At 40.3% G+C, this 13,098-nt stretch overlaps 1 protein-coding gene and 1 long non-coding RNA gene across 4 annotated transcripts in view; one reads left to right on the top strand and one right to left on the bottom strand.

Annotated features, from left to right (window-relative positions):
- LOC307175822 overlaps positions 1-7,723 on the bottom strand; it is a 71,830-nt gene extending 64,107 nt beyond the window's left edge. Inside the window, exon 1 of the long non-coding RNA XR_013824497.1 lies at positions 7,661-7,723. This is a non-coding gene — a long non-coding RNA (uncharacterized lncRNA). The remainder of the gene's footprint in view (positions 1-7,660) is intronic.
- The window catches only part of CSMD3 (CUB and Sushi multiple domains 3), a gene marked incomplete at its 5' end in the record, with an annotated part of 1,071,061 nt that continues 1,058,514 nt past the window's right edge, over positions 552-13,098 (top strand). For all 3 annotated transcript variants that reach the window (XM_079901374.1, XM_079901375.1, XM_079901376.1), the window contains one exon: positions 552-729. In XM_079901374.1, coding sequence (XP_079757500.1) covers positions 552-729 — 178 coding nt within the window. The remainder of the gene's footprint in view (positions 730-13,098) is intronic.

A 13,098-nucleotide genomic window follows, 5' to 3' on the forward strand; every position in this document is an offset into this window, starting at 1 on the left:
TATACTGCAACTACAGTAGTAACACATGTCCCATTATAACGACATGGCCATCGATGGAGCCCGATTCATTTATCATCACGGTTTCCCTAAAAGCAATACAGATTCTCCGATTAAAATATTCCTTTAGCATGCTTCTATATTCATAGGCTGCAATAGAGACCTCAGTAACATAATATTTCTTGGGCTGTTTTACAGGCAGAATTGATCTATTCGGGGGAAAAAAAATCAAACCCCTTAATTTCAAATATTGTGGGGAGTTTGTCAAAGAGAGGAGCTGGCCTTTAAGAGGCTCACCAGTGGTTTCTGGTGGTTGCTATAACGAGCTAGAATCGAGGTAGATTTCGGTGGAGGGGTAAAAACGCACAAGAAAAGACAGAATCCAGAGTAGCAAAGACTTTGTGCCCCCGTTGGAGAGAGATGGTTGAGTCCTCGTCAAGGTTGCTGTGGTATCCCAGAAACACCATTCACTTCGAGCTGTGACCGCGCACCAATAACAGCAGCAACTCCGCTGCGCCGGGCTTAGGAGCAGGAATTAGGAGCTCGCGAATAATATGAAAGGGATCCGCAAAGGGGAGAGCCGAGCGAAGGAATCCAAACCCCGGGAGCCTGACACGAGAAAATGCGCTAAATGTGGCCGCCTAGACTTCATCCTGATGAAGAAAATGGGGACTCAAAGTGGATTTACGTTTTGGAACCTCGTCTTTTTATTGACGGTGTCTTGTGTGAAAGGTAGGTTTGCTTTCGGGGGTCCCCTCTGCTTTGGATGGAGGTGAGCTGACTTGTCGCCGGAGAGGGGTAGCTTCTTTGCAGTTTGCACAGATAAAAATAATCATGATAATACAGAAGAAGGAGTTGATTCACAGCTCTCTTTTCCCCCTCAGATAGGAAATGCATTTTGCTTGCCAGATTTGGCGTTCAATGCAGTGATTGAGCTTGTGCTCAATAAATATTCTTGCAGTATGCTCAAACGAATACGTGAGTTGGTTCGTATACCCTCTAACTAGTGGATATCCAGGCAGAATTCCTCTGCAAGACTTTTCTTGGTGGTGAAGATTACCTTGATTTCTAGTCAAACCAGTGGTGTTTGATGCTTTGGCTGGAATATTTATATTAAAGAGTCTCGTGTAAATGCTTTTTAACCCTTTCAGGTAGGAAAGTTACCGACATGTTAGGAATGTGCTGATTTTAAATGCATTAGGGCACAAGGGTCTTTCACGCATCCCTCACACCAACATGAAGGTGTGCATGCATATGTGAATTATTTCTACGTGGGCTCTTTTGCATTGATAAATGATAGAGGAGCTTCCATAGGTTCTGTGGTAGAGGTTTCGCTTAAAATGGGGCTTTTAAACGGTCTGAGACGCCACGAAATGTTAACGAGCTACCTTTGGCGATGAATGAAGGTAGGAGGAAAGTCATTAGCTGACGACCAAAAAGAAAATCCCCAGCAAGTCTCAGCGTTCAGACAGGTAGAGTGAGTGTCACATGCACAACAGACAAGGGGAGGGAGTGGGTAGGATGTAAAATTTATTCCTAAGCAGGAGGGCAAGGGACAGTCAGGATCATTGGAAGGAGAGCTGTCCTCCGGGAGAAAATAGATCCCCAGCTCCGTTCTAAAACTTCTCCTGCACCCTGCTGCCCATTAATTGCTGCAAAAAATACTCAGGCGGTGTTTATGACTCATGCCGTCATGGCAGCTCACATAGACGCGAGGGATGTCGTTTTTAGTGAAGCTAGTTTCAAATCCCGGGTGTCTGTGTGTCGGGGGTGGGTGGTGGGAGGGAGGGGGGTTGTTTTGGCCCAGGCGCGCCACCGCTGTCAACACAAACTGGACGCTTCTTCCTTTGTAAAGGAGTGCCTCTCTGAACCGCAATCGGGCCGCGTCTCTATGAAACAGTTTATTGTACAGCTTGCAGCTGGCTGTCCCCCCACAGAAGGCAGTCCATTTGCATTCAGTGGAAATGATAATTCATGTTTTGGGTGGAGGGAGCTGGAAGGGTTACCTCTCCCTCTGTTAGGACCAAGGATGGGTGTCATGTCTCGAATTTTAATTTACATCCTTAAATGCCAAGAAGTTGTCCCTGATCTCTGTGGCAGCAACTGCCTTGTAATCCCAAACTGCTCCTCAAAGCTTGACACCCCGCCCCCCAGCCAGCCTCAGCACAGCTCTAAGCCAGAACGCTTGTCCTCAGCGGCGTAACTACACTGCCTAGCGCACAAAATGCGTCTCGGGGTGCTTAGAAGGGGTTTTCGTCGCCGGCTCGACGTGTGAGGAGCCTTGCATTTATGCTTAGTTCGCCTGCCGCTGGGAGTCGGTGGTTAATGGATGGCCCTGGGGCTGCCAGCTAGACGCGCGCTCCGCGTGACGGAGGCGCAAGGAGCCAGCGACAGTTCCTGGCAGGAAAAATGTTGAGGTGGCTCCTGCTAGAAGATGACCGGGGGTTAAGTGCGAGTTTTCATGTGATACCTGTTGAGTCAAAACACATTCGAGGGGCAGATAGGGAGAGGGAGTCTCCGAAGCTGGGCGAGCACGCCAGCCTGACAAACACTGAGCAGCGCTGCTCGCAATTACAGCCCGGCTGCCCGTACCTACCGTATAGTTTAGATAAGACGCGCCGATAGAAACGAACAGCGCGTTAGTTTGCTTTAAATGGCACTGTGAATGAGACCCCTCTCCTCTACTCACAGCTCCCGTAATTTGGACTGAGATAATCGGCCCACTGAATATATTCCAGTTTCGGGGACATTGGGAAGAAGGAGTATTTCACACCCTGCTTTGATCCCGTCCAAAATCATTTTTCTACGGACTATTAAAAAAATTTTAATGGTAATAAGATCCTTCACTGTCACTTATCTTCCACTTGAAGTACATCTCCTATATTTTACAACTTGGAACACTGTTCTCAAATTCTGAGACACAAACCTACAGAGGCTGTATGCTTTAGACTTGCTCCCGGTCGCCCAGTGGTGCCAATTTTTACAGTTGTTTCTTCTCCTTCTTCCCCTTCTCCTTATTTTATTGTAATTTTACCTCAGTCTCAAGGCTTTTCTGAAAACCAAGATTGCAGCAATGGCTTAAATGTTCTTTCCCCCAATGTCTACGGCTGCTTTTGTCTTCCACGCTGTTTTTCTTCTGGTCTTCCAGGCCCACGGGGAAGCTCCGGATGGGGAATCCTTCTAAGAGCTTTGCAGGCCCTAATCTAGGCTAGTGCTAGGGTTCAGGAAGTCCAAGTCGCAGGCGCGTGCTTTTCCAGGTGAACAGCTCCTGCCAAGAGAATTCCACTTTCTGTCCACACTTTTCATCCCTCCACTATCTCACCTCTGCCTGCAACAGCAATGACAAAGAGGCTCAGTGCGAGAAAACGCCTCAGAGTAGAAGACAAAGTGTCCTTCAGTAGTAGGCCTGAATTGCTCTAGTGGGGTTGAAGAGAGAGGCAACCCTTTCTGGGCATTCTCTCTCCTGGCGCCATCTGAAATAAAAGGCCATGGAGGGCACCAAATTGGGCTGTGGAGGGGGGGGGCGGGGGCACCTTGGACTTGATGCATGCCTATTTCAGGCTGAAACACACACACACACACACACACACACACACACACACACACACACACACACACACACGAAAGCAGAGGTTTCTGAAATGCAGTCTGCAGCTGCAGCGTGTCTGTTTTAGGTTTCAATCACATAGAAACTGTGAATCTCCAAGTTGTGCTTAAACGTCCCGCCCACGTAAACAGACACCCGCTGTGTGCTTCCCCACGCTCCTTCTAGGGAGTTCCTGGGGGAGCACACACATCTTGCAGGAAAGGTACAGAAAGCACTAACCTCGGTGGACAGCAGGTGAGAACTAGTGGGCCGCGTCCCCCACCGTGTACTAGAGTGTGATTTCAAGGCTTCTCTCTGGACCCCGGACTTCGAGAAGGATCCACGTTTCCGCGTGCTCTGGGACTCCAAGGAGGTATTACTCCTGCCACAGAGCTCTTCTGGAAGAGCGGAGCTCGCACCTTCTCCCGCAGTTAATTAGCACTGGAAAGGGTCGCAGTGTCCACGCAGGGGGAGAGCTGCCAGCAGCGCTCATTAGCACCTTTTGCCCGCCTCAGTGTGACCGCGCCGCAGGTTTCAGCCCCGCGCTTGTGCTAGGGGCTGATAACCCTCACTCCCCTGACCTCAGGGCGACAGTCTGCCCTGTCAGTAACGTTAGGAAAATTTCTGTCGTGTCTTGAGGGACCTTTTGAAAGGTGGGTGTGTTGGGTTAACGTCTTTACAAACCAGTAACAACAGCAAACAAAAAGCCACCCACTGCCAAGGCCACCATCAAAACCCTCCCTTGAGGTTAACAGGACTGAGTCAGCTGCTTAGAGGTAACCTCAGGTGTCCCTGTCCTGCTGCAGTATGGACAGGAATCCCTCCCTTCCATCTGTTTCCTCCGGGAATACTTTATTTGCTTCTAGAAGGCCAGACTACCTGAAATATTCATGGACCACCTGAGGTTGAAACTGGATGCCTAACTTGGCCTTTGCCGAGATTGTGAGAGTGTCCGAGATTGTGAGGGTGTGTGTGTGTGTGTGTGTGTGTGTGTGTGTGTGTGTGTGTGTGTGTGTGTGTGTGTGTGTGTCTGGGAGGAGGAGGTACACGCGGATCAACACGGAGGATCCTTCGGGAGGCCTCGAGGGTGGGTGTGGGTGGGTGTCCGAGGCGGAAACGGACGGCGGGTAGCAAACAGTATATTTCTGTTCCCGGAACTGTCGGTGGTGCTGCAACCACTGCTGTCGCGCGATCCGGTGCAGGCGCCGAGAAAGCTCCCTTTCCCCATGCTGACCTCAGCGCTGCCCTCACTGAAACAACAGGCTCTCCGGGAGTTCGAAAAACTCACTGGGGAATGAGTCATGGAGACTGATGCTCCTCTACCATGCCCTTCATCCCCAGCCCTCCTCTGCCGCTGGGAGGAAAGCAAGCAGGGGGCAGTCCAAATATTGGAGCGCCGCAAGGGCTTCGTTGGACCCTAGGGGAAAGGGCAGAAGAAATGAAAGAGTACAGGGTCATCCCGGGTGCCAAGTGGTCCTCTCCCAGACCTGCTGGAGAGGCCAGCTGAGGGCTGAAAGAGGGACAGGCACGGGGACGGTAGCGCAATGCAGAAAGAACAAGAAGCAGGACGACCAAAGAAAGAAAGATAGACTCAGGCAGCAGGCGGATTCCCTTCTCTTTGAACACGGCGCCTTTGGGGAGGCTTTGCACCACCGAGTTGGTAAGCCAACCCAATTTACTGCCCTCAAAAGGCTTCAATAGCTCTGAGCTGAACTTCCACTGCACAGTTACCCTGTTGAAATCGTTTGGAAATGTCACTGTGCAGCATCAAATTTCCCGAATCTTTTGGTGTTGAGGGGTTTGGGAAGGATGTGAGGGCTACATCAAGTCCATGTAGGAAGAGTGAGTGTGTGAGCAGAAATAATTAAGGAGTAGGTTTCAGGTTTTGAAAACCTGATGCCAGAGCCTTTGAGATCCTTCAAGGAGAAAAGGGGTAGAATTACTCCATAGATTAAGTACTCCAGGGGCATAGATTTAGTTGCGGTAGTTATTACTGTTCACGATGTTAATTAGCATTACTATTTATGCTCTAGCTGAATAGATTTGGGGTACACATGCCTTTTCCCTGAACACACAGTTTGGTGTCTATGGAAACAGTGAAATATTAAAATAAAGCAGTAGCAAATGGCATCCGTACAGGGCTCTAAATATAGTAAAACTTTATCAAAAGTGAGATCTGATAAAACAAAAATTAAGAAAGGTAGCAATTAATAATGCCCTTGTATGCATATAGGAAAAAAAACCTCTAATGCTAAAATACTTGTCTAATCTCAAATACAAAAAAGCAAAAGCAACTAAACTTAAGTTCCCTAAGGCTGCAAATATACTTCTCCTTGTGTTCCAAAAGTTTTACTTTCTTCTACTTAATATCAGGGTTTCCAGAAAGGGCTTCAGGATATTAAATACTTGCAATGTTTTGTCCAGTTTGAGAAATAACTTTGAAGCACCAAGCAACATGTCTGGTGAGGAACCTGTTACTTCAGGTAACATGACTATTTGACAAAATATGCCACTTTGAATTCCAGTGTTGGAGAAATTAAAAGTAAAATGTCTGCTAACAAAAAGATTAGGGGAAAATGCCTGAGATGCCAATAAAACTTAAGGCCATTTTATTTTATCTATATATACATTAAAACATAGCTTCTCTTTCTCTTTTTTTCCAGTCCCCTTACTCATAATCCAAAGGGGTGTGTAGTTTATAGATACAGTGACAGTTCTAATTTGGATTTTGGATGAGGTCTGGTAAGGATGATAGAACAGATACTGTCATTACCAATTCATCTTTTCTTTCTCAAAGTGAGCAGGTGGGGTGATTCATGGTACTTTCCAGGGAGATCAATCTCCATGTCTACAGGAATTTCTCTGAATTAGACCCCTCGTAAGGCTCTCATTCTCATCTGGAATATCACTTTTACAGGAATGTCACTGAGAAAATTCAATTTGTTGAATACCTTCCAGTATTCATGGTCTCAGGGCTGGTGATCATCTTTCTTTTTCTCAAGCCTCCAATCTTGCAGCTATCAAACGCATTTCATGCCATCACACCTTTTGCTATGCTATTGCTTGGTGCTAGTTGAGGATTCTTAAGGATTAATACTTTTTATATAATCACAGCCTGTCGCCCTGCAACCCACTTTGAAATCTCTAAAAAGTCAAAATTTATAAGATTAGCATATGCATCATATACCTTGTACCTGATTCACAAGTATATCTGTGGTAATCAGGTGCCTTTAGATATCACAATATCATTCTATTTGTTCATAAATGTTTGCACTGCAGTGATTTCAAAGTGTTCCTAAACAAGCAGCATCAGCATCCTTTGGAAACTTGTTAGAAATGTGAATTCTCAGGTCCCTACCCCAGGCCTATTGACACAGATACCCTGGTAGTTGGCACTGACATAGGTGTTTTTAACAAGTCATCCAGGTAATTCTGATGTGATCTAAAATTTGAGAAGCACTACAGTAAAGTAGAAAGAGCAAGGGCTCTGGAGCCACCAAGACCTGAAGTCAAATAATGATTCTGCCAGCAACTATCTTTGTACTAGCAACTCAATTTTCCTAAGCTTCAGTTTCATTATCTATTAAAAAGGAAACTAGAATTTCAGTACAACTATCTTTGTACTAGCAACTCAATTTTCCTAAGCTTCAGTTTCATTATCTATCAAACTATCAAACTAGAATTTCAGTAGGAAGATTATATATGTAACATATATAGTGCCTGACACTAGTAGCTATCATCAGTATTATTAAAATACACTTCCATGCACAAAGCTAGTATGAACTCCCACACATTTCATCCCTAACACTACCAGTCCTAACTTGTCCACAGCAGTAAATTAAAAATGTAGCATCTTCTCACTATTATTTCACTTTGGCTAAGTTCCTAGGCTATTATACATTAGAGAAACACTCTTGAAATTTCTTCTTATCACCTTTACACAGTTACTTTGGGTGCTGGCTCTATGAATCAGGAGCAGACCCATAGCTTAAATATGTTACTCCTACTCCTGGGCTAATTTTATCCATTGCATACCAATATTGATTTATTTTAATATTGATCGATTAATGTACTTACATGAATTTGTTAATTCATCTTGTCACAAATCCATGGTATTTCCAGGGCTGGAAGAATTCTTACATACCAGCTAGTTCACTGCTCATATTTTATACAGTAAAATGCACATGCCTAGAAAGGATAAGAGATTTTTTTACTAGGTTACAAAGATAATTAGCTCCAGAACTGAGACTAGATCATTGGGTCTTCAAGTTCCTGTTCAACTCTCTTTCTACTGTACCTTATCAATTTTACTACAGAGTTTTCTCAGATGGCATCAATGAAGATAATCACAAAAGTTAATATCTGAGTACCATATACCAATTAGTACTATGTAAAAATATTAGTGACTATATGTTTTGTGGTAAATTTTAATGTTAACTACCCATTTGGTAAAAGACAAAAAAACAAACAATTGTGGAATGAAAATATTTTCTAAGACTATTATAATATGCACATCAAATAAATAACTAATCATATATTCAATAAAGTCTATTTTTGACATTACAAACCTATAAAAATAAAATCAGTGTACTGAGTTTTTTAATCTCTCATAAAGAACTTAGAGGGCTATTACTTAATCAAATTCTTATTTATTTATTCTCATAATCTGGGCACAGTTTATTTAAAGGCTTTTAAATCTAGAAAATCTGTTCCTATTTTATTCATGTTTTTAATATATTCACATTATATTGAGATTTATGCATTCTCTCTCATCTGTATTTACATTTGCACATTTCTCTCACATGATCTATATAAATGATGGTATCATGCAAAACTCCCATAGAAGTAATAATATATTTTATAAATATTAATAGTGTAAGAACAATCAATAATGTGAAGGGGTTATCTTCAATTTTAGTGACATGTGAAGTATTTCTAAAGTCTCTTCAAGATATGGGAGTAAAATTTCCAAAATAATGAATGTTGCTAAATTTGAAGTGTCTAAATGTTCAGAAAGGGATTGAAATACATAAAAAGTAATGAGTGATTCTCTTAAAAGCTGAGTTTGTAACATTCAAAATTATAAAGTCCTTCTTCCTTCCTTTGCTTTATGTTAGCAAGTTTTAAAGGAATATTTATGATTACATAATTTAAAGTAATGGCAAGGGTTTTTTTTAACTATGACAACTTAAAAAATAGGGTTGCATACCATTTTGAAAGGAAATTTATAAAGGGAAATAGACTCATAGAAGAGGGTTTATTCAACTTTAACTGAAAAAAACAACAACTATGCTATAGTTTTCCCTTATACAAGTTCATCAGGTTGACTCCAGAATACTCAGAGGTGCTTCATATATAGATAGGATATAAGACATTATTATGTTTGGGGAAATGGTACCAAAGTAGGCATGTGTATTTACTGCATAAAATATGAGCAGCAGGAAGCTCTGTGCTAAGCCCTTTATATAGAGTGTGTCATCCACATCTCAAAAGTGGTTCTCTCTCTCATTTTCCTGTTTTGAATCCTAACAAGCATCTTGTGAGATAGCTGTTATCTCCTATGTACAGATTATCATCTCCATTTATAAATCATCCACATTTCCTGGGGTCAGAGAGGTGCAATGACTTTCCAGGATCGTTGGTTAGCTAGTGGTTGAATGAAATCTGAAATGATAATAGATTTTTAAGTTCATAGGCTCATTAAAAGTTAAAACTAAAAATGACGGGGTTTCCCTGGTGGCGCAGTGGTTGAGAGTTCACCTGCCGATGCAGGGGACACGGGTTCCTGCCCCGGTCCGGGAAGATCCCACATGCCACGGAGCGGCTAGGCCCGTGAGCCATGGCCACTGAGCCTGCGCGTCTGGAGCCTGTGCTCCGCAACGGGAGAGGTCACAACAATGAGAGGCCCGTGTACCGCAAAAAAAAACAAAAAACAAAAAACAAAACAAAACAAAAACTAAAAATGACCAAGTTACTAATTAAACCTCTTCACTTTTAAGAGAAAAATTGAAATCTTGAGAATTTAAAAGAAAGCCTAAAATTAATATCCATGTTATATATATATATATATCACATATTATATATAAATACATCATGTTTTATATATATATATATCACAGTTACAGTAATACATAACTTCTCAGTTTTGTAATTTTCAACATCTTTTACTTAACTTGCCTAACTTTATTCTCTAAATTATTCTGTAAGATGGATGTGAAAGCTATTTTCCAGTTTTATAAGCAACAGTAAGTGAAGTAAATGAACAATAATACAAAGTTAAATATGTCAATATAAGATATAAAACTATTTAGTGCATTAAGGACAAAAAAGAAAAATACAAATCAAAACATATAACCCTTAAATTCTAACCCAGTGCTCCTGAGTAAAATTTAAAAATTTATGAAAGTAAATGACTTATGGACTTCACATATAAAATAATATGTGGGCATAAAACTATTTACCAGTTGTGTCATAAGCTATGGCAAATAAATTTATTCCATTTGGTACCTACTCTTCCATTCAGTTCTATAGAGTTTTAACGATGGGAAAACTCTTATGACTTATTTGTCTAGTGTCTAACAGGGAATGTGCATTAGATTTATTTGTGCGTTCAAGGCAAAGTGCTTTAGAAAAAAACATTCATACCCAAGCTTCAACCACTTGCTCTACTTCTTCCCATAACTGCATCCTAGTTAAAAGCACAGGTATAGGTGTACATTTTCACATACAGAGGAGAAAGTTCAGAGAAGTGAAGAGACTTGCCAAACAAGGGAGTGTGAAATAGTCTTTCAATTCTCTGTCCAGTACATGTTTTTTTTTACTGGGTACTGCCTTATGAGCTTTTTAATTTAGTCCTAACTGGTTTATGGGAGTAAAGCACCTTGAGAGGAGAGACTACTGTGCCTGTGCCCAAATCCTGACCAGGCTCAAAACAATACTTCCTGAAGCGATTGTGTCAAGAGACACAGATACATGAGGGTAATAATATTGGTAAATGAGAAACTTAACAAGCAATCTAAAAATTAACTAAAAGTTAAATGGGTGCATTGAAATATACATCATTGTCTAAAAAAGAAAAAATACACATATTAAATTATACTTAAGCACTCAAAATTAGCATCACATTTTCCTTTGAAGGTGATAAAATGTATTTTCATATGCAACAAAAGCACTGTTGTACCTAAGTCCTTTCTGAACTTTAGACTGTCTCAATATAAATACGTACTTACCTTTTTTCTACTTACATTATTAAAATTTTGTTTGTGGGTATATTTTTAGAGATGTCATTTTAACCTATATTTTAAATGTTAAATCTTGGATATCCTAACAATGCCCTCAGATGTATTATTCATAGAATATACGTATTACATTGGACACTGTTATGGGACACCGTTATTTTGAATAGTTTTGCATCTTACAACAGTTAGGTATAGATTTCTCCAAAGTTGCCAAAATTTAGGGATAAGTTACAACCGCAATCTGTCTCCAAGTCTATTTACTACAATTATACATTCCAGAATTTTATTTAATGTTGAAAATTGACTGTTAGCCCACTTCTCCATTTTAAAATTGATCCAATTGTAATAATTCACTTTAGTCTATTGAAATTTTAAATCATAAACTGACTTGATGTTTTGTTTGCATGATTTTGGTGAAGGGAAGGGGAAACAGATTGATAATTAAAATGCGTTTTTCTCGAGCTTGTTCACGTTCCCATTAGCCTCTTTATTCATTCACAGCTACTTAATAAAATTATCAGCTGTGTTTCACTGTTTGATATTATTGTAATTTTTCAAATATCTATTTTTTGTGTGTTTGTTCACACTCTGCGTGTTGTTTGATTTGAAAGAAATAAGAAGAAAAAATGGGGTTTTTTTAAACATCTTTATTGGAGTATAATTGCTTTACAGTGGTGTGTTAGTTTCTGCTTTATAACAAAGTGAATCAGCTATCTTGTGTCTCCCTCTCACCCTCCCTATCCCACCCCTCTAGGTGGTCACAAAGCACCGAGCTGATCTCCCTGTGCTATGTGGCTGCTCCCCACTAGCTATCTATTTTACGTTTGGTAGTGTATATATGTCCATGCCACTCTCTCGCTTTGTCACAGCTTACCCTTCCTCCTCCCCATGTCCTCAAGTCCATTCTCTAGTAGGTCTACGTCTTTATTCCCGTCTTGCCCCTAGGTTCTTCATGACCTTTTTTTTTTTTTTTTAGATTCCATATATATACAAAATTGAGTTATTTGTAGTGAGGTGGATGGACCTAGAGTCTGTCATACAGAGTGAAGTAAGTTAGAAAGAGAAAAACAAATACCATATGCTAACACATATATATGAAATCTAAGAAGAAAAAATGTTTTTAATTTCATTTTCTCTTAGAATACCATATAATGGTACCTGGGGTTTATCAACTGAATCAATGAAAAATATAATTTTAAGCTGATTTTATTATGAGTATTTTAATATAGAGAAGTGAAAATTGGTCTATTTCATTGTTATTCTATTAAAGCACAATAAGATACTGTTAAAAGACTTTAACATCAGATAATTTGTAATTTTTAGGAATGGTTTTGTTTCAATGTTTAAACTATATTTTTATATACAGATATGACTTTTCTGATTCTGTTAGTGGAGGTGTAATTTGAATTTCTCCCAAATGTTGGTAATGAATTTATGCCAATCTATCTGTATGTTCTAATATTGAGCTCTGTGTTGCTAAAAGCTGCATTTACGAGACAACAGATCAAAGTTAGGAGAACACGCAGAATAAACACAAATGAATCTCCTGGAGATGAAACACAGTACCTTGAATTTATTGGCTCTGTGCTCTAACTGACTGAACTATGTAAACTAGACAAAATATTTACTCAGTGTTCACATATATGGAGAAACACTAAGTTAAGGTTTCTTGGCTGATGTCTAAATCAAAACAGCTGAACTGATTCAAATGTTTTGTGCTAACAAATTTGCATCCAGGCTGCTAATTTGTGTGCCAACTTCTGGCTTAATAGTGTATAAGATGTTAGAGATGATAAACCCTCTTAAATGAAGTTTGCAATAGAAATGCTGACAGGCCCCTGATTACCTGCACTGAATTCATGTTCAATGTTCTTTTCATGGCTTAAAAAGAAAAAATTTCATCCCTGAATTCTACTAGTACTTGAGCGCTCTTTTACCTGTTAAACCTTTTTAAAGGAGGTCAAACAGAAAGTTTTAAAATCATTTCTAGCAAAGTGCTAGGAAATCTTTAATATCTGTGTTAGTCTGTCAGTGTTCATTAATATATTAATAGATTAAAATCAGAAATGACATTTTGAACTTAATTTTTAAATATTACCAATGTGTAAGTCCTTAGGAATCAGCCATTTTTCAATATTTTGAAGCTTACTACTTTTTACCTGTCATTGCATAGATTATTGCAATCTACCTATCTTAGAAAGAGTACATTCTAATTATGCCATTCTTTCAAAAGTAAAATTCTCAAAGGCCTCAAGAGAAATTGGAAGATGTTAGACA

Source organism: Stenella coeruleoalba, assembly GCF_951394435.1.
Source record: "Stenella coeruleoalba genome assembly, chromosome: 17".
NCBI lineage: Eukaryota > Metazoa > Chordata > Mammalia > Artiodactyla > Delphinidae > Stenella > Stenella coeruleoalba.